Source organism: Antedon bifida, chromosome 6 (genome assembly GCF_963402885.1).
Source record: "Antedon bifida chromosome 6, ecAntBifi1.1, whole genome shotgun sequence".
Taxonomy (NCBI): Eukaryota; Metazoa; Echinodermata; class Crinoidea; order Comatulida; family Antedonidae; genus Antedon; species Antedon bifida.
Window position 1 is genome coordinate 20,812,657 of NC_136231.1, and position 20,866 is coordinate 20,833,522.

Sequence of the window (20,866 nt, forward strand, 5' to 3'; positions counted from 1 at the left end):
AGGTTCTTTGCTGTAGAATACGAATTGGAATAAAATAAAATAAGTTGAAATGTTCAAGTTATACATGAACATATCATTGGTATAATTATTCTTTAGGTCCTTAGCACGTTTATTGTCCTATTTTCTCAGGAGTTGGGAGAAAATAAAAAAAAATCAATTAAAGTTTTTCTATGAAGTAGTCCTGTAACAGTCAAACCGATATTCCATATTTACTGGACTTGCAATAAACGTATAATATCATTAAACAGCATGGCATAAGCTCTTACGGTAAAACATTCGTTTTGGAAAAGAAAACAATATCGGGCCAATTGTATCGATAGTAAAAAAAAATTGTTTTATATGGTTTTCGATTGAAATAATAATAATTAAATAACATTAAATGAAAAGACTAAGGTGTAGGTGTCATGAGATTAGTTATTCTAGAGGTGTTGTCCAGAGTGTGTTGTTGTACTATCACCTAGACCTGGGGGACTCAATGGCTTTCGATACTTTAAACTCATATAAGATCATAATAGATACATAACTGAATATAAAATAAAAGATAAGCAACACTAACACTAAAGTTTTCTTTTGTAGATTACTTGTTTAACAGAAAACGTTTTAACAGCAAGTAAGACAGGATTAAGTCCCAGATTCGAGGGAATATAAATAAAACAGAAGTTTTCCTAAGGGGTAATTGTTCGGGTGGTAATTGTCCTAGGGGGGTAATTGTCCGGGTGGTAGTTGTCCGGGTGGTAACTGTCCACGGGGTAGTTGTCCGGATACATATATGCCTATTTTAATTTAGATGGGTTACGGTATTCGTATAATAAAAAGAAAACATTAGTTCTAATATATGAATAAAAGGGACAAACTGAAGTGATATTCATCTTCAAGTAATTGTAGAGAAAATAATTTGCATAATCTTTCATTCTATCAATAAGATTCCATCTTCATTTTTCAATTTCTAAATAATATTCCTAGTCTTAATTTAGCCATAATTTATCTATGTTTGTGTAATTTGATTATTTTAATTTAGTATTCTGCAATTCCAAAATTATATAATTGTACTTTGTATGTAAAATGTACGAAAGCCTAATCCTGCTGTTTGTTAGACGGCGCACAGAGAGTTTATTCATGTGAAAAGCTACACGGATAAAAGTTGTTGGACATCGTCCTCATATATGCAATGTTAAAACAGCAACTTTATCCTATATGCCTAAGTTGCCCGAGACAGTAGTCCCAATTAAGTGATCACTCCAAAATTATGTTAATCATCAAGAGCCATCAGTCATCGTGCAGTCTTAACATTCATTTACATTTTCTGAATGAATAAACAAACCAAAATACAGTACTTATTATAATTACCCATAACTAAAGTATAGGTCTTGATGACAAAGGAACCATAAGCAGATGTTCATCTCAATAATGACAAAATTAACAAAATACAAGAAATAGCATTGATATCAATGGTTTCAAGTAAATGCCAAAATAAAAATTAAGGAATAACATTGAGGCATGTTGAGTTCTATGACAGAATATATATAGAAACAAAAGGTTCACCAAACCATTACTAGTTTGTACAATATACTAACATTCCTATTGAAATATGTGTCGCGTTTGTGAACATATCCTACTATTGACCCGCGTATAACTACCGGTACCAATTCTAATAGTAATATTATGCGTAGAAAGTATACATAATTGGTTTAGCGTATTGAAGTTGCCATACAACATCTAGGTCTATGATTGACAAGAAAGATCAACCAGGTGTGAAATAATTAATGCAGGATCTCTCTCCAGCGATTCCTAATGGTTGAAGAATAGAGACAATATTTATAAACATCAAGATACCCGCATTTTATAAGAGTTCATAAAATATTTATTAAAAAAATATATATATATGTCATATACAGTATTTATTTATTATTGAATAATTATAAAAATGACAATATTGCACGATTAGTCTAAAGGTAGTCTATAATTTAGGAACACCATGGTCGAGGCATCTGAAAGATATCAAATACAAAATGTGTTTAAATTAGTATGCAAATGATTTCAGGCTACAGTGACTTAACGGTTAAGTATTTTCTACCGTAGGCCTAGGCATTTACTGTACTGTCAATATTATAATAATGTAATAGTACATTAATTATTGTATAAAAATGTAGTACTACTACTATAGTTTTGTTATTTAACTTACGTAATGTTGCTTTTAAAATTGTTTGTAAGGCTCTCGATTGCTTCTTCTTCTAATTGTGGGTTTGTCTTTGTGGCAATGATATATTCCAGATGTTGGAAGTGATGATCCACGGAACTTCTTTGTTTGGTAAATGCCATCAGCATGTGTCACATTCGCCGGTAATTCTAATCCTGCTGTTTTCCGAATGGAGCTATGGAAAATGCAACACATTTTATTATTTGTATCGAACATTATATTTATATTTAGGCAAATTGCAAAGGATGACCATATTATGCAAATTTGTTATCTATCCTTAGGCCTAAAGGTGGCAATCATGACAAACACAAATACAGTAAACAATCTTAAAATAGTCTTTGGGAGTGGAGCTGATACACATCTTTTGAGATTCATTTTTGACTCGACAGTATAATCGTGTGGCGCATCAAGAAAACGTAATAATCGATTTTATCGATGATGAAAATGATCAGGATGACAATAATGGTTGATTATTCATATACAAGTTGTACATACTGGTTATCAGTTACTTTCTTAATTTCATCTCTTGCTTTTCTTAACTGTTCCATCAACTTTTCACATGCTTTCTTTTCTTTGCTTACTTCGCAACATTTCTCATTCAACCTGAATTATAAAGTGAAAACAAAGTTTAATTAAATAAACATTATAATATGAGGTTATATATGTAATTGTAAGTTCACTAATCTTTAACATAGAAATCATAGTACATATCAACATGATTAACAGTTATCAAAAGTATTTTCTACCTACTTTATTTTTTCTGTTTCAAATCGATCCAAAGATTCCTGCTTGTACATTTCAAATTCTGTCTTCAGTTCTTTTTTCTCATCAGTTACTTTCTTAATTTCATCTCTTGCTTTCTTTAACTGTTCCATTAGTTTTTCACATACTTTCTTTTCTTTGCTTACTTCGCAACATTTCTCATTCAACCTGAATTATAAAGTGAAAACAAAGTATAATTAAATAAACATTATTATAAGAGGTTATATAAACTTAATAACATTGGACAAGTGTTATTTATTTATAAAAATATTCTATTGTAAATTCTGCAATAATATCGGAAACGATAAAACGTAAATTATTATTAATTAAATTACCTTTGTCTTTCAAAATTAATATACACTGACGCTTGCTGTTTGCAGAGGTCTTGTTTATCTTCTGCTTCATATTGCTTCTTTCTGGCTTCGTACAGTTCTTTCTTCAAATTCTCCAATTCTCCATTCAAAATCTCGCATTCTCTTTTAAACTCTTTCTTTGATGTTCTGTATTCACGTTTATTTTTAATGATAACGCTTTCTAAATGGACACACTTCTGATTCATTCTACAAAGAAAAGTACTTTGTATTAGAAACAATCTACCTTTTTAAGAGAACATGTTAGGAGGACATAGGTTGAAGGCTGCTCTAAGTATTATACCGAATCGTCTTTTTTAATAACATACAATTTATCTACTACTGTACCTTGTACACATGCGCATAATCAATGATTTCTTACCTTCTATATGCGTCTTCTTTATTAATCAATTGCTCCTTTAGCTTTCTATTTTCTTCTTCATATTTTTCTTTCAATCGTTGAGTTTCTCTTTCCATTATCTGTCGGTCTTTTCTCTCGGAACTTAGTGCATTATTCGCATGTTCATTAACTTGTGAGATATCGTCCAGTTTGTCATACACATGTTGAAGGAAGGAACCCATGATGATCTGATAAAATACCAAAAGAAGGTTTAAGAAACATACATACACGGGTCCTTTAAAGATGTATTGTCCCTTTGTCAAATTCCAAAAAAATAAAAAATAAAAGATTTTGAAAAAAAGTGGGTCATTTTGAAGTATCATAATAGTTATTAACTTTCACCAAAAATTAGTCGAAAAAAAAATCATTTAACTGAAATACAGACGTTTTTTGGTTCAAAAAATAACTTTGACTTCCAGTCAAAGTTTTCGATCAAAACATATCTCATAATGCAACGCGCTTATTTGGCTACTCTGTATGCATAATCATAAAACTTCCTCGCGATCTGTGTGAAAACACCTTCTCAACCGTGACGAGTTGTAAACAATCCTAATTAGCATCATGCATAATGTATAATCATGGTTTGAAATCTTTGTTTACTTTCGCTTGCGATGATTTTCCAGAAGAAATGTAATCAAGTTAATTTAGCTGTTAATTACGTAAAATTGTTGTTTTTGGCTCGAATTTTCGACTTAAAGTGAATAACTTTAACATTACTTTGATATGGCCAATTTAAATTTAGAATATTCTGACCTTCATTTTTTTGTGTTTCAAGGGATCTTTAACTTTTATAAAAATCAATTTATATGTACCTACCATGCAATTGCATTGCCTACAATACATTTTAAAAATGATAAATGAATAATATATGGTTTTAGCAGCTATTGTTTTTGGCCAGAATATCAGTCCTATATCATTATTTACAAGTGACATTTAAAGTTGATTCGGTATAAAAATATTTCCAAACCTTGTTCCCATCCATTGTATGCATAAAAAGCAATTTGCTTGGATCAAGATAATCAATCTTTGATGACGAAAGTGGAGCATACGGTAGGGTTGATCCTGTTAGAGACTTCTTACAAACTTCATCTGAAGTTGTAAAGTTTGCCATCCCTACTCTCAGAAAGTTAGTCCTTTGGTTTTAGAAAGAAAACAAATATATTGAAAATTGAAAGCTATTTTTTAGTATTCCTCATTAAAATGTATTATTCAATAATAATATTAATGTTGTTGGTGATGATGATGGTGGTGGTGACGATGATGATGATGATGATGATTATGTTTAAACTCTTCTAGACTAGGCCTCGAGGCCTAGTTAGTAGTAGAGTACTAGTAGTAGTAAGCCTAGAGTCTAAAGAGTCGTATCACATATCACTAAATAAAAAGTAGTAATATAATTAGGCCTAGGCCTAGTAGGCTAGGCCTAGTAGTAGATTGATAGGCCTCCCTCTAGACTAACTAGGCCTGGCTAGGCCTACATATAGGGCCTATCGGCTAGGCCTATATTTCAATATATTATTTGTATTTATTTACCTCTATTAAAAATTAGGTAGGGCATATAGCCTAAGTAAGCTAGTAAGTAGGCCCTACCTAGCTAGGCCTATGCCTATCTAGGCCCAGGCCTAGGCCTAGTTAGGCTATAAAAGTAGGCATTATGTTAGTCTCATAATAGGTACCACTACACTCTAGAAAATCGGCCTTAATAATAGGGAGGATAGCATACACCTAGGCCTAGTAGGCCTACCTAGCCTAGTAGGCCTAGTTTTTGGGCCACCAAATAATTGAACAAACTGCTGCTGCACAGAGCAGCCAGACAGTCACTCAGAGAGAGGAGAGAGTTTAAAAAAAAATTAAATATGTCACGTACCATTTAGAATCCTGTTCGTTAGGCCTATTCATTGACATTGTTGATAAAATCAAAGTTTGTAGTTATAGCTAAAAGTCAAGAAATCAAAAGTGAAATCAAATAAATTTTTTACAAGTTACTTTTTTCCGGCCTACATTCCGGCCTTTTATACAAGTTTTGGGTGCGTGCAGAGGATTACGTCATAAACACAATACATCTGACGCACGCGTTTCACATTCGTGTTCTAAATACGCGCGCTTTTCACTTTGTTTTGTCTCCATAGAGATCTCTATGGGTTCGTCAGATTCTTGTCAATAGAGGGCCAATGATTCCCTCCCGGCCCGGCCCCCCCATCCGGTATCCATCAATAAGAAAGCCGGCTTATTTATCTCTATGCTATGCTCTCCCCTCACACACCCCACAGTGGTGGTATCAATTAACAGACTAATTGTATTACGTAGGTCACAACATCACAAATTAAGCTAAAAACTTAAACTGTATGGTTTACCTATCATCAGAGCGAATCTGAGTAGGCTCCCGAGTAGGCTAGATCAAAAGTTTAAATATTATTATTAAAGCCATTGAAACGACTTAAAATTACTCAGACAGACAAAAATCGATCCAGGTAAATGATCGAATACAAATAATTTGTCCGTCATGTGTTATAAGTTCTTTGGTCATATTCAATAAAGAAGGAAGAATATTTATATATATTTAACGATTTTTTTTAATTATATTTAAGATTTCTATGATTAGGCCTACAGTACGGAGATATAGAAATAAAATTTGAATATAAAAAAGATGTTTGGAGAGATAACAAAACTAGAAACCGAACAAGAAGATATAGAAAAGCTTGTATAGCATTAGTGTCAACGATGGAGAGAACTTCTGCTCCACTCAGATCGCCAAACCATCAAGTTTCTACAATAGAGAACTTCTGCTACTGCCAGTTTCGCCAAAATTAAATCATCAGGTTTCAATAATGGAGAACTTCTGCTACTATCAGGCTCAGCAAACCATCAAATTTGTACAATGGAGAACTTTTGCTACTGCCAATTTCGCCAAACCATCAGGTTTCAACAATTGAGATCTAGAAAACTAAGATATCTTAGGTCTTACTTTTCTAGACACCCATCATCGGATCTAGAAAACTAAGATATCTTAGGTCTTAGTTTTCTAGACACCCATCATCGGATCTAGAATTCTAAGACCTAAGATATCTTAGTTTTCTAGATCTAGAAAACTATGATATCTTAGGTCTTAGTTTTCTAGATCTTAGTTTTCTAGACACCCATCATCGGATCTATAAAACTAAGATATCTTAGGTCTTAGTTTTCTAGATCTTAGTTTTCTAGACACCCATCATCAGATCTAGTCTTCTAGACTAAATCTAGTTTTCTAGATCTAGAAAACTAAGATATCTTAGGTCTTAGTTTTCTAGATCTTAGTTTTCTAGACACCCTCAGCAAACCATCAAATTTGTACAATGAAGAACTTCTGCTCAGACTACTGTCAGATTCGCCAAACCATCAAGTTTCTACAATGTAGAACTTCTGCTAATGTCAGTCTCGCCATGGGGTATTAACTCACCAAACCATTCCAACATCAAGTTTGCATTGGAGAACTTTTACTAACTATACCAGGCTCACCAATCATAAAGTTTGAATGTTTTTTTTTTCGTGCCAAATTCAATAAAATACAAATATTAAACCTAAAAGTAACATTGCTAATTTTAATCTATTTTTATAAAACTCTCTACAATGATAAATGATATATAATCAAAATACAACACAATTTGCCAAAAATTTGTAAAATACAGTAAAAAATTGTATAAAAATGCCTGGTATAGATCATGAAAGTCGAAATATTATCATACAATAATATTGTGTGTACAGTAGGCGTATGGAAAAAATGTTATTTCGAGGATTGTTTATTCGAAACGATGTCCTATTGGGGGCATTTATTCGAGGAGGGCATTTATTCAAAGGCGGTGTTTATCCGAATAAATACGGTATGCTGATAAACAAAATAAACATTACATTTTAAAAATACACTACAGTATATTACATTTTATATACACAGTATCTACAAAACTTCTATTTAAATTAAAAATTCGTTATATTACAATACTATATTTCGTACATAATTAAAATGTATACATTAACTTTTACATTTAAAAAAAAAGTTAATATACAGTGCCGTAATACTGGTGTAGGGTATAACTTTTCATTCAAAATAGACTGATCTGCTGGGGCCTATGATACTTTTAAAATCACAATGTCAAGATTTGGCTTCTTTTATTAAAAATTAAAGGATAAAAATATATTTGTTCCATAATCAATTCAGTTCTTATTAATATGTTTAAAAATATAATCAGGAGAACACTTGCATAATCGTTTATTTTTTGCCACCCTGTGTCACCATCTTTTTCATCATTGTGCATTCTTTCACCAAATTTAAACATGTGTTCTTCAGCATTGTGAAGCAGTGCTGGCGTCAGCAGGTTTACTATCTTTAACAACTTCTACGGGAATGCTGTGCTGTGATTCGCTGTCTGCTGTATTATCAGTACTGCCTCCATCCTCTTCTTCGTATTCACTGACAGATGAGCTTACTAATGTCAATGAACTGGAATCATCAGACTGATCTGAAGAAGCTTTTGATGCAGGTCTGGCAACAGAATCAGTAACATCTATTGCACTACCTTGCTTGACTTCTACAGTGACAGGTTCATTGTTGTCAGTGGTGTTGCTTTCTATATTACTGGCTATTTCCAGACTGTTATTACCAAGTGGCTGTGGCTAGAATAAAAGAATATACTTTTTATTTTCTTCCTACACCATACTAATTTCTGCCATTTTTTCAACAGTGTAGCTCTTGTTTTCCTATGTCTGAATTTAATTTTCAGATCTAAAGTATAGATATTATCAGTACCTATTCTCTACACAAATTTAAAAGCGTATGCTTAGAACAGTAAATTTTCCAAAAACTTAATGAATACAGAAAACAGATATGTTACTAAGGTTCCAAAATATAAAACTAAAAAAAACATTTGGAAAACTAAATAAGATTTTAAGAAAGTTAACAGTATGATAGTTTGTATGGTAGATGGATATGGACTTTTCTAGGTAAGTCATTCTCATATGGTGGTCCTGAATTAGTACAAAATAGACTTACTGTAACAGTACTCCTAAACTTTAACCGGTTTACAAGAGACTGTTCATCATCACTGATGATCAGTGAATGCTGCAGAGGTGAAAGAGCTCTTTCTGCAGGCTGCTGTGATGATGAAATATCTAGGAGACCTCCACCAGCTTTGCCCTTTTGCTTAAGTTCAAGATAATTCTCTTGTTCTTTTCTCTTTTTAAATGTTTTCTTTCGTTGTTCACGATATAAACTCAATCTGAGAAGTAAATAATTGTGAGTTCATTTCCAGTGAAACGAACAAGGGGCAATACAAGAATGATACAATATTAACTCTATTATTAAACAATAACTTACGTTGATCATCGGAGATACATGCTTTAGCACTTTATTTAGGTGACACACCTATAGCGGACACTTTGTTTAGTCACAAATGTGTCTTTAATAGGAGTTTTACTGTATTGAATTTATATAAAAAATTGTTTGTACCTTTCTTTACTACTAGCCTGCAGTAACTGCTCTCTGGCACTGATGTCTGTAGCACCAGGAAGTACAGGCAAATTTAGTATTCTTCGCTGATCAATAGATTTGTTCAACAAGACATCCTCTTCAAAATCATTACTAGAAATTATGACAATAACATACATATTATGTACATACATTGGTTACATCTTAACAATGCATAGATCACAAAATGTTTGGAGTGTGAGAAGCAAAAAGAAACAAACAACACTAACGCATTATGTCACTCAAACAAAGAGATACAGTACAGCACTACCTAATTTATTCATATTTTGGAAACAAATACATCCACCTAAGCTACATGTAGGTGGCTAACATTCTATTATACAGATAAATCAAAAGTTGCTTGCCATACATATACTTATATTTACCTTCTAATGTTTCTTGGACTTGACTGAACTGGGTTTTGAACTCCTTGAAATCGTGGTTGCATGTAGAGTTTATTTTCATTTTCTAATGTCAATGATGGTAGTTGAGTTGCTCTGTGAGGTAACATCTGACTGTTTATTGGAGTTACTTGACCTGAAGGCTGGTAACTTCTTGACAAAAGGTTATATCCACCAGATGATCCGCCACCACCACCACCTTTCAACATAATTAGTGTAATTAGACTATATTCTACCATGCCATTATAAAACGGCTCTACAAAACCATAACGTTTTTCTTCCTACCTGGTTGACCTGGTCGATCAATTAGCTGTTGCACTAGTTGTTTAAGTATATGCAACTCTGATGTAATCTCACTAACAGCTATTGATTGCTTATCTTTCAACTTCTTTATCTCACTCTTCATAGATGCTATAATTTCCTTGCTATCGTCATCTACTCCATGATAATGTTCTCGAAATTGGTCAAAGTCATCCTTAAAAGACAAGTATTATTATTATCATTATGTGTTAGTGTAGACATCAGGAAGTATTTATAACTAGAAGTATGAATTCCAGGATGGTGATCTGGAGGCTGTCGGTTCGAGTCACGCTTAAGAATTATTTATTTACTATACAACTATGTTATTGATCTTTTATTGATCATGACATCATTTAATTGGATTTGTGAAGTCGAAGACAGTACATAAATGGTTATTCTAAAACATCTAAAACTTCATTTGTGGAGGCATTAATTTGTAGTTTTTTGGTCATTAGAAATGTATGTCTTGAGATAGATCCAGATTTGGAAACTAAGGCCATTGACAAGGATTTATTTTACAGTATAAAGTAGAAATAAGTTGAAATACTGTTGAAGTAAATAATGAAATGTGCATCTAATAAGGGGTTTTCTTTAAATGCAAAATTGAACAACAAGAGTACTAACTTTTATTTGGAATGTAACTTTTTTAAGCTCATCCCCACCCTCAGTAACCGTATCATCATCATAGAACAGCGTTTCTGGTGAACAGTGTTGATGTACATAGGCACGAACACTTTGTTTTTTCGAATGAGATAGGCCTTCTTCTATTCCTTGCATGATGGATGCTCGCTGCATAATGGCATTTGAAAAGGCATTATCATATACTCTATAAGCAAAAGAATATATAACACATGATGAAATATTATGTAGAAAATGTAATGTATTACTGATCATAATGTATGTATATGGTATGATAGTGGAAGTATTTCTGTACCGTTTTTCCTAAAACTTACCTTTGGAAAGTGTCTGACAGCAGTGCTATGAAAAGATTAATGCCAACAAGTGCAGATATGGCTAAAAATGATCCCAATAAGATATTAGCCATGAACTTATCAATTTCCTTCATGCCCTGCAATGGAAGTGAAACCATGATTATTATCTGCTTAGACAAAAAAGAGAAAGAGATGAGAGGAGGGTAAGAAGGTAGGAAACAGCATATGGTTTAATGAGTAGCAGCAGACACCAGCTATCATCATTGATGACACCAGCAATCATCATTGATGATGGTAGCTATCATCATTGATGACGGCAGCTATCATCATTGATGATGGTCGCTATCATCATTGATGACGGCAGCTATCATCATTGACGGCAGCTGAGCTATCACAGCAGCTATCATCATTGATGGCGGCAGCTATCATCAGTGATGACAGCAGCTATCATCATTGATGACGGCAGCTATCATCCGAGATGATTGCAGAAATCATCAGTAATGATGGCAGCTATCATCATTGATGACGGCAGCTATCATCATTGATTACAGTATCATCATTGATGACACCAGCTATCACCATTGATGATGGCAACTGAACTTGTTCTTCAGGTTAGTCAAAAAAAAAAAGAATAAGGAGACTTAAACCTTGCAATACAAAAAAGATTCTTACATCATAATCATAGTCATCGACTAGTGTGATTCGGAACAGGCTAAAGGCTAGATCATCAAATGTTGTCATTCCAATAACTTCTGTTCCTTTATCTGTTCCACCAAATATCATCCAGAAGGCACACACTAGAATACAAAACTCAATACATTGTCTATGTTTTTGGATATCAGTGATGCTTAGCTTACTGTAGCTTATTGGCTAAACAAAAGAGGACATTCTGATAGTCGGATCACTTTTTGTGCAATCACAACGAACACATTTACAATGATCTTCTCTGTTTTCCTGAGACCTTTGGCAAAAACTCATGGTATATCACAATAATATATTTTATTTTCATTAAAGAGCAAATAAAACTTACAGTATGGGATATAAAACTCCATGTATAAGAATAAAAATCTTGCACAATCCCTTGTAATATGCCCAAGCATTACAATAAACGGACCTGTAAAATATGATAATAGTATTGATAAACATACTTGTCATCAGAAAAAAGGAGTAAATTAATTTGGCAAAAAAATTAGAATGCTTGTAGAAAAAAAATCCCAAATCCGGCATCTACATTTTCAAGTCAGGTTTAGGCAAAGTTTATTCCCTAATGCTATTTTAACAATAATAAAAATGCGTGTATTAAATAATGAGAAAAAATAACAAAGAACAAAATGGTAATATCTTTGACACTAGTAGATTTCATATTTACTATGAAAAAAGATAGATGTTTAAATGACATTAAATTACCATTTAAACATTAAACTAATAAACCATTACTGAATACACTTACCAATAGCTTTGAATGCTCTGGCAACTTTCATAAAACGACACCAAACAAAGATGATTGTAACTGCAAATATCCTTATGGTGACATCACTAAGAACATCACTTTTAATGAGCCAAGCTGTTAGATGGCAAATAGACACTGCCAATAATAATACATACACAAACCAGTCCAAGTAATTCCTGTAAGTAACAAGAGTGATAGCGATTGGAATTAGTATTTTGATAAAGTTATTGATGTTTTAATTTTCAAATTTAAAAAGAAATTCACCTAACTTTTTTTACTTGATTCTTACCAAAATTCAGAGAAATATGACGGTCCTTTGCTTTCAACAAAGTCTATTTCACATTCTAAGTATGATTTCTCTTGGGGCCATCTTGGATGACAAAACTTTAGGTCTTTTTTTAACTCCCCAACACGCCATTCTTGCCATTTCTATAGGGTAAAAAGTAAAATAATATATTGGTTTCATACTGTCTCGAAAAGATGATACATTTCATTGCAGATATAATTATTTCAGAATTTCAAATCAGGTTGCAGAAACAGTCTTTCTATAAAGAGAAAGAATGATCAATCAATCAATTAAATTATTCTCTTCCCCAATGTATGCTAGACCAAGCTCAGATCCTTTTTTTCAAACTGTACTACTGTATATAGTCTGTGTACTTCCAATGTAAATTACTGTTTTTGCTTTTGCCTATTTGCAAATCTTTACTGAACCACTTTGGAAATTAATGCTTCAGCACTGAAAGTGTCATTCATGCAATGCACAAAAATCCACAAAAATAAATACCTTAAAATTCTTCTTGCTCTGCAAGTACTCTCTTATTTCTAAAAATATCTGGACGAATGTACAAATTGTTGATAGAATCTAATAAACCAAAAAAAGAGAGAAGAAAATACTGTAATCTAATTGAACTGGTTTTTTTAAGCACTGTAATCTTGCATTTTGACAGCACCAAATGTTATTATTAGGTTAGTAACTTTTTTAAATATATTCTTTTAATCCAAAACCATGGCATTATACTGGAATGTTTGTGGCCAGTGATTGTGCTCACTACTTTCTTATTACTTTTACCTTTTTACTTGGTTAAAGTATCAATTAAAAACCTAAAACATCAGATATAGTTTACTTTATATTTTACTTGAAAATACTGCAAAATTCACCTTCCAAGCTACCTTTTTGTCAACTCACCATTATAGAAAACTGGAAGATATCAATAGCTTTTGAAAAGTCATAAGTAATTGGCGACTTCATTGTAACTGCAAGAATTGTCCACAGCAAAATGATGAAGATATTCCATATTACCTGCTTCAAAACACCAAACCTAATTGAAATGTAAACACAATTGATTAGAACAATCTTCAACATTCATAAATGCTAATGTACTAAACAGTACTTGATACTATGGAAATAAGCTCACCGTAGGTTATAGGAGTTAATTGACTATAGAGAAATCTTCTGTGTGGATGCTTTGAACTCTTTGGTCACAAGACAAGCTTGACCAACATTTACACCAGTACCTTAAGTATTATAAAAACCACTCTCCAAGACCTGTTAACTATTTCATAACATTCTGATCTGACAATATAAGTGTAATTGTTCACTTACTAAATAGACAAACATTGACAAATTAGTTGTAGCCTACCTTCCACATAGCTGCCATTTGATGTCAATGAGCCGCAGTATAACTGGATGTTTAATGACCTCAAGTTGATTGTACTCTACAACAACTTGCAACTATTACAAAAAAATGGAAAAGATTGTAATACATTTAAAGAGCAACATCACATCAATCTTTGTAAACAACTGACTGTAAGTGATCTTATCTACAACCAAATTTGTAAAGTTATAAAAGACACTACAATGTACAATACACAAGGGCTAGAATCAGAGTTTATAGAATAAATGGGATATGACAATGATTGATAATAGTTCATTTGTAAATAGCGTATATAAGTTGGTTCTCAATGCGATGCATTGTGTGAAGAACTATTTAAATCAAGCTCTTGCAAGATGGAAAGGACTGACTTGAAAATGATAGCGTTTACTTACAACAGATCTACTCTTAGGCTCCCTATCGGTTTCCTTTATAGGCTCTAACAAGTGTATGTCATAATACTGTTTACGATTAGCTCGGTTTCTACGATGGAAATTGTTAAGAGCTTCAATTGCCTGTGGGAAAATAAAACACAAAAGGTACTTATGAATAGTTACCAATCGTTCAAGGGTGTAAAAATGAATAATAAACCATAATTATCAAGAAAATCAGACATACCACAGTAGGCATCTTGCAAATCATCAGAATCATTGCAGTTAACCCAGACTTATCAACATCACAAGCCTTCGCTCCTAGCTCCAACAAGACGAGAGCGGTTTCACTTCGATCTGTTGTACAGGTAGAAAAAACATCAGTCCAGAATCTATTCCCATGATTATTGTTTTATACATTATCTAAACTAGTTTTCTTACAATATCATTATTAAGAATAAGTTAGGAAGTTAAGATCTTGAAATGGATAGGACATGTGCTTAAAATGGAAGATGACAGGTGTTGTACTGTATAATAGCATTTATGAATGTATAATTCATTTATAGTTAATCGTCATCATTACCAAGTTCTGCAGCCACTTGAAGGGGTGTTCTATCTTTGTAATCTCTTGGGTTGATATCCGCTCCAAGTTTGTGCAGCATCTTCAATGATTCACATGCATCGTTACGAGCAGCATAGTGTAGTGGTGTTTGAAGCTCCTCTTTAGTTTTAGACTCAATGTCAGCTGATTAATTGATAACATGAGATATAATGTAAATGTCAAGTAGCAAGTCATATCGATAAATCAAAGATAAATATAATCAAATTTCTACAATTTTTGTTTACCTGTATAGGTGTTCGTGTAATTGAGAGCTTACCTCCATTTTCAATGAGAAAATTAACCATTTCTGAATAGTCCACAGCAGCAGCCACATGCAAAGGAGTTCGACCAAAGCAATCTTTACAATTCACATCAGCTCCTCTCTCCAACAAAAATTGGACAACATCAGTTTCCCATTCCCTGGCAACCTTTTTTTTTTAAAGATAAAAAATAAATTAATGTAAATATTAAAGTATCTTTCCAAAGGCATAAAATATATAGTGCTGTGAAAGAATGTCTGGCAAAATGCAAGAGCCATCATAAAACAAACCAACTGTTTAACATTATTTTTTTAATACTCTCTCTAGACAACAAATAAAACCTATATGTGACCTATGTTGAGTACCAACAGATGAACAAAACAATACCTCATGTAAAATAGTCTGTCCATATCGATCAATACAATTGACACTTGCTCCTGAACTCAACATCTGGTCAACATAATCCAGGTCAATTTCTTCTGATACATCAGAAGATTCTGCTAACTTTGAAAAGTATGAGATGAGGTACCGATTGCGTGGATTTGGTTTCATATCTTCGTTCACAATTCCATCTAATCCACGAATTCCTTTGGATGGACTGCCTACAAATAGAAATTTAACATAAATATTTTACAGTTAAATGTAAAATCAATTTTTCTTTTAAACTTGGTGGTCTAAAAGTAAATTTTACATTTTTAGTAAATTAATATGAATTTGTCTTATATTACCCATGATTTTAATTTACTGTTAATGCTATGCAGGATAATTGAGGGTTATTATTGTGAGATAAAACACTAATCTAAATGTGATGTTAAATTCAAAGTAGAGCAACAACACATTGTGAGGGGCCTCAAGGGTCATTAAAATGGTACTTTCAATTGCGGATGTAACGGTGCTGGTTTTACAAATTGACTATGTATAAGTACTACATTGGTTTGCTGAAAGTCAACAGTTATTGTAGGACTGCATTAGGACCAACTACAGCTAAGATACAGCTGATCTAATGTTACAAAAAGCATGTACTGGTTAGAAGTATATACAAAGTCATGCTTAACACAATCAATATAAAAACAATTAAAATCAGTAAAACCTAAAATAAATAAGTGAATGGCAACTACTCACAACATTTACTTTGGTTACAAGGATCAATGTATCCTAACATGTTTACGCTAACCATATATACGTTAATAATTCTGTTGTGGTGTTTTATTTATTGATCGGCGATGGTAAATATGAATGCTTTTTGATTAATTGAAGTTTTGTATGAATGGAAAAGTACAGTTGGAATAATTATGTTAATGTGTAATTGTTGATGATATTGCAGAATTTTATACTGTTGATTGTCTTGTTGACTGTTGATCCAATTAAATACAGAAAGAAGAACAGTTGAAATCCGAAAAAGTGAGGGCCTAAGTCTCCATTTAATATACTCTGTCACAATGAAACTGTTTTGTGTGACAAGTGACAGGAAAACCTAGAAAGTTTTTATCTCTACAAACCAGGCTTTACCGGAGAGAATGTGAGGAATCGTTTATGTTTATTAAAATTATTAGTGTATTCTTAGACTAATCTGGTTTCTAGACATAATATGAATATGTTGCTACTCAGCACTATAATAATATTGTGATTGTAGCCATATGATCATGGTGGCATTGGTATCAATAGCTGACAGGAAAACCTAGAAAGTTTTTATCTCTACAAACCAGGCTTTACCGGATAGAGAATGTGAGGAATCGTTTATGTTTATTAAAATTATTAGTGTATTCTTAAACTAATCTGGTTTCTAGACATAATATGAATATGTTGCTACTCAGCACTATAATATTGTGATTGTAGCCATATGAGCATGGTGGCATTGGTATCAATCTCTACAAACCAGGCTTTACCGGATAGAGAATGTGAGGAATCGTTTATGTTTATTAAAATTATTAGTGTATTCTTAAACTAATCTGGTTTCTAGACATAATATGAAAATAAATTGCTACTCAGCACTATAATATTGTGATTGTAGCCATATGATCATGGTGGCATTGGTATCAATAGCCTATAATATGATGAAATGATCAATCAATTTTATGAAATGCCATGATGATTGTAATAATAATGAAAATATATGACTGGATATTGGGATAATACTGTATGATGATTAAATGAATTATGATATCTTAATTCCATTTGTTCATAGATTCACAACAAACAGTGGTTCTAATTAAACATCTGCATGATGAAACGACCAAATTTGGCTAAAATCAAATTTTTAACTGCTTTAAACCTAATTGCGAATGATAACCAACAGACCAGAAGAATTTGATGGTAAAGTACCAAACCTGTAGCCAGTTAATGAGTTAGTGTTTGTGTGTTCGAAAGAAACCCCTCTCTAACTGGTATCTCTGATAAACTATCATTATCAAGGCATGGGTATAGAAATTTGTTTACTTTCATACGTCAAACAAATATCATCTACTACAGAAAACAATCTTTAACAAAATGGATCTAATTTTTTGGAAAGGGGGAGGGGGATTTCCAATAACAATTGTGGCTACAGGCTTAAGTACTATCTGTAAGTCACATCATTGCTATATTCATTGATTTATAATATTCATGACAACTTATTTTTTTAATGAAGATGGGCTATAAATCTTAGGTGAAAATTATACAATAGCAGTATCCTGTAGTTAGCTTCTGTGGGTGACATGCAAACATACTGTAAGCTCATCATACTGACCATGACAACTTCCATTAACAAAGTGTCTACCTTTTGCATGCTCTGCAAAAATATATAATGATATCATTGACTGTACAAATACAATACAAATAAACACAGATTTACAGTTTTTTTTACAATATTTACATACTGTACATACCTCTTTTGGCTTGAGCATAACAGATTGCAAATAGTTTTGAAGAAAAAATGATAAAAACATACATAAACTAAGTAAAAATTTAAATATTTTAACTAATTCAAAGATCATTCGGTTCAGTTTCTTATTTTTAAAATTCAATATTTATTGAATTCCAATAGTACAATTAGGCACTTTGATATAGATACAAAAAGACAATATTTTCTTATATTATTATAGAAAATATTTGCCATAGAATATTGTCAGTACAGACCTCATATTTCTCCAACATATCAAACAAGATTGACAAAAAAATATACATAATTTTTATTTATTTAAAAAATAACACATTTATAATAACAAATAATAAATGGCAAAAAAAAATCTAAATAAATACCTATAATTATACATCTGCGACGACTTGTTCGCATTTCTTTAAACTTTTCTACACCTTTCTTGACATTTTTTATGACAGTGACAGTGTCCGCTGTGGACATCTTTGCACCATCTCTTGCTAACTTTGACCTTTCCATGTTATTGAGTTTTTTCATCATGGCTGTATCAGATCCAAAATCACCCAGTTCCATATGTGAAAGTAAGGCATCATCACCACCTGGGAAAACCTTCCCAGTTCTTCGCCTTTTCTTTTTGTGTTTTTTGCTGGAACTCATATCTGTTATAAATATGATGTTAAAGATGTATTGTCCCTCTAAACAAACTTTGAATAGGCCTTTTTGTTTCACTTATACAAGGCAAAATAATTGTAAGATAGGCCTAGGCTAGACATTTTAGGTAGGCCTAGGCCCTAGCAACAAACTATTCTCATCATCAAAAGAAATAGAATCAACTAGCCTAGGCTAGCCTAGTTAGGCTAGGCCTACCCTAAACTAAATAAAAGGTCTAGGCCTATAGGCTACTGTATCTCTACTCGCCAGCAGAGGCCCTGCTAGGCCTACTCTCTTTAGAGGGCCATATAGCGGTAGCCGATTTTAGTAAATTTGGTACCCACTACTAGTACTACTAGCTAGGCCCTAGGCCTACTAGGCTAGGCCTAGACCTACTCTAGCTAGGCCTAGCCTAGCTAGGACAGGTATAGACTAGGCCCATTACTAGGAAAATCTAGCTAGATCCTAAAACTAGAAAGTTTACATTAGGCCTTATTTTATCTTTATACTTCTCAAAATTCCGATATTCTTTCCCTTCACACGACGTCTCAGTTTTAATTTATTTACATGTTGCCATAGTCCAATTACCTTCAGCCAATCAGAGTCAATCAAAATTCTGATCTTTTTATGAAACGTCAGGAATGCCTTAATCGGTGTACACATTAGAAAAACCAATAGCTCATGACGGTATATACACACAATTATAATTATACTATTATACAAATATACCGACCTAGAGCCGATTTAATGTTGTAATTGTAGATTCAATTTTTTGTATCATTATTTATATTGGGCTGACCAAGGGGGTAATTTTTTAGCTTAGCTAACACCCTGTTTTGTACTGTCTTTCCCTGACAGTTGACTTTTTTCACGCTGCTGCTCTAGCCCGCTACGTCACAAGAGATAAATCATTCAGATATAAAGCAAGCAGCAGTTATAGTACTAGACACTGACATTTTTGCGAAAAATGATTCTCGACTATAATTTATAGGTACCACCTGTTGAATCCAAAAAACGTCTGGGAAAAGAGTCTAACGACAAATCCCAAAGCATTTCTGGTATTAATGAGTCCCATGATATTACTATAATTCGCTGTCAGATAATCATTGAATTTGTAAGAAATATTCTTGTTTATATCTATTCGTTTGTTTTTCATTCGAAAAAAAAACAACAATAAATACAAATAATAGGAAACAATCACACTGCTTCTAAAACTAAGGCAGAAACCGTTTATTGTAACATTGTTAATTTTTTTTTTCACTTTTTTTTGTTTTTATAGTTCAGGGGGACAATATATGAAGTAAGAAATCCTTAAGACAATGTAGTACTCAGATGGTATACAGTACTGGAATTGTTAATTGTAGAATCTGTTTTTTGTGTGTGTGTACCGCTGCGTTGGTCCTGTTTTTGTTTTGTTATTATACCATAAAATCTGAAATAAAATAATTAAAAATATAGAAGAAATTTAGAACGTTCAAAATTTATAATAAAACACTCCACGACAAAAAAAAGATACTTAAAGAACTAGAGGCAATAGAAAATATGGTCAAAACAGACAATTAACAATTTGCTAATTAAAACAATAACATGGAGTTGTAAAAAGGATTTTGTGTATTGAATTTGAAATAATTTGCTCATTCGAATTTAGGCCTATTATTTTATACGAAAAGTGCCTTCCATATACGTTTTTTGGATTTCTTAAAACCCTTGAGGGCAGCAAATAAATATTGACAATTTACTTTTTCTCGACCTCCAAAAGGTCGTCGATTCTATCGTCGATGCTCGTATTTTAGGTGAATTACAAACCAAATTTTATAAATAAGGAACAATTATGGACGTTTTTTGTCATAATACATGAAATCCATATTTAATTTAAAAGAAATATCCTTGGATTTTGTTGAAATTGGTAAGGTATTTAATAAATAAATCATGGAGAATCGACAAGGCTCAAGATCAGGAAGAGTAAATGTAAACATGGTGGAAGGCGTAGGCTCCCGTGTTGTCCGTGGACCTGACTGGAAATGGGGGAAACAAGACGGTGGTGAAGGTCATATTGGCACGGTACGGAGTTTTGAATCTCCCGAAGAAGTTGTTGTTGTGTGGGATAATGGTACAGCTGCTAATTATCGTTGTGCAGGAGCGTATGATCTAAGAGTTCTGGATAGTGCTTCGACGGGTAAGTTAA

General features: G+C 32.6%; 3 protein-coding genes across 6 annotated transcripts in view; 1 reads left to right on the top strand and 2 right to left on the bottom strand.

Moving 5' to 3' along the window:
- Positions 1 to 1,880: 1,880 nt before the first annotated feature.
- LOC144845516 (uncharacterized) lies at positions 1,881 to 4,838 on the bottom strand. 2 transcript variants are annotated; one of them, XM_078702904.1, is made up of 7 exons: positions 4,677 to 4,838; positions 3,692 to 3,897; positions 3,295 to 3,519; positions 2,948 to 3,127; positions 2,693 to 2,800; positions 2,183 to 2,372; positions 1,881 to 1,988 (listed from the first exon to the last, which is right to left on the bottom strand). In XM_078702904.1, exons 1-6 carry the CDS (start codon positions 4,818 to 4,820, stop codon positions 2,195 to 2,197), a joined length of 1,041 nt encoding a protein of 346 aa, XP_078559030.1. In that variant the 5' UTR covers positions 4,821 to 4,838; the 3' UTR covers positions 1,881 to 1,988; positions 2,183 to 2,194. The 2 variants fall into 2 exon arrangements, with proteins under 2 accessions (XP_078559030.1, XP_078559031.1); XM_078702905.1 differs by lacking the exon at positions 2,948 to 3,127.
- A 2,435-nt stretch (positions 4,839 to 7,273) lies between these two features.
- On the bottom strand, positions 7,274 to 16,546 carry LOC144845916 (uncharacterized). Its single transcript, XM_078703428.1, has 19 exons — positions 15,564 to 16,546; positions 15,194 to 15,344; positions 14,899 to 15,060; positions 14,563 to 14,672; positions 14,340 to 14,459; positions 13,933 to 14,024; positions 13,479 to 13,611; positions 13,077 to 13,154; positions 12,579 to 12,718; positions 12,290 to 12,465; positions 11,870 to 11,953; positions 11,512 to 11,636; positions 10,861 to 10,976; positions 10,532 to 10,733; positions 9,893 to 10,082; positions 9,593 to 9,806; positions 9,189 to 9,320; positions 8,733 to 8,958; positions 7,274 to 8,356 (listed from the first exon to the last, which is right to left on the bottom strand). The coding sequence occupies exons 1-19, from the start codon at positions 15,726 to 15,728 to the stop codon at positions 8,027 to 8,029; spliced, it is 2,946 nt and encodes a 981-aa protein (XP_078559554.1). The 5' UTR covers positions 15,729 to 16,546; the 3' UTR covers positions 7,274 to 8,026.
- A 3,894-nt stretch (positions 16,547 to 20,440) lies between these two features.
- LOC144845914 (E3 ubiquitin-protein ligase MIB1-like) overlaps positions 20,441 to 20,866 on the top strand; it is a 78,281-nt gene continuing 77,855 nt past the window's right edge. For all 3 annotated transcript variants that reach the window (XM_078703424.1, XM_078703425.1, XM_078703426.1), the window contains exon 1: positions 20,441 to 20,857. In XM_078703424.1, the coding sequence (XP_078559550.1) occupies positions 20,611 to 20,857 (247 nt within the window). In that variant the 5' untranslated portion in view covers positions 20,441 to 20,610. The remainder of the gene's footprint in view (positions 20,858 to 20,866) is intronic.

What these genes read in the sequence shown, in the direction of transcription:
- LOC144845916 (XM_078703428.1), bottom strand. Translation starts at nt 15,728, where the DNA reads ATGAAACCAAATCCACGCAATCGGTACCTCATCTCATACTTTTCAAAG. An exon ending in TTTGCAAGATGCCTACTGTG is followed by an intron (nt 14,460 to 14,562) that starts GTATGTCTGATT and finishes ATTTTCCCACAG; the next exon opens with GCAATTGAAGCTCTTAACAA. An exon ending in CTGTCAGACACTTTCCAAAG is followed by an intron (nt 10,734 to 10,860) that starts GTAAGTTTTAGG and finishes TTTTGCTTATAG; the next exon opens with AGTATATGATAATGCCTTTT.
- LOC144845516 (XM_078702904.1), bottom strand. Translation starts at nt 4,820, where the DNA reads ATGGCAAACTTTACAACTTCAGATGAAGTTTGTAAGAAGTCTCTAACA. An exon ending in AAAGAAGACGCATATAGAAG is followed by an intron (nt 3,520 to 3,691) that starts GTAAGAAATCAT and finishes TTTTCTTTGTAG; the next exon opens with AATGAATCAGAAGTGTGTCC. An exon ending in TTTGAAACAGAAAAAATAAA is followed by an intron (nt 2,801 to 2,947) that starts GTAGGTAGAAAA and finishes TTTATAATTCAG; the next exon opens with GTTGAATGAGAAATGTTGCG.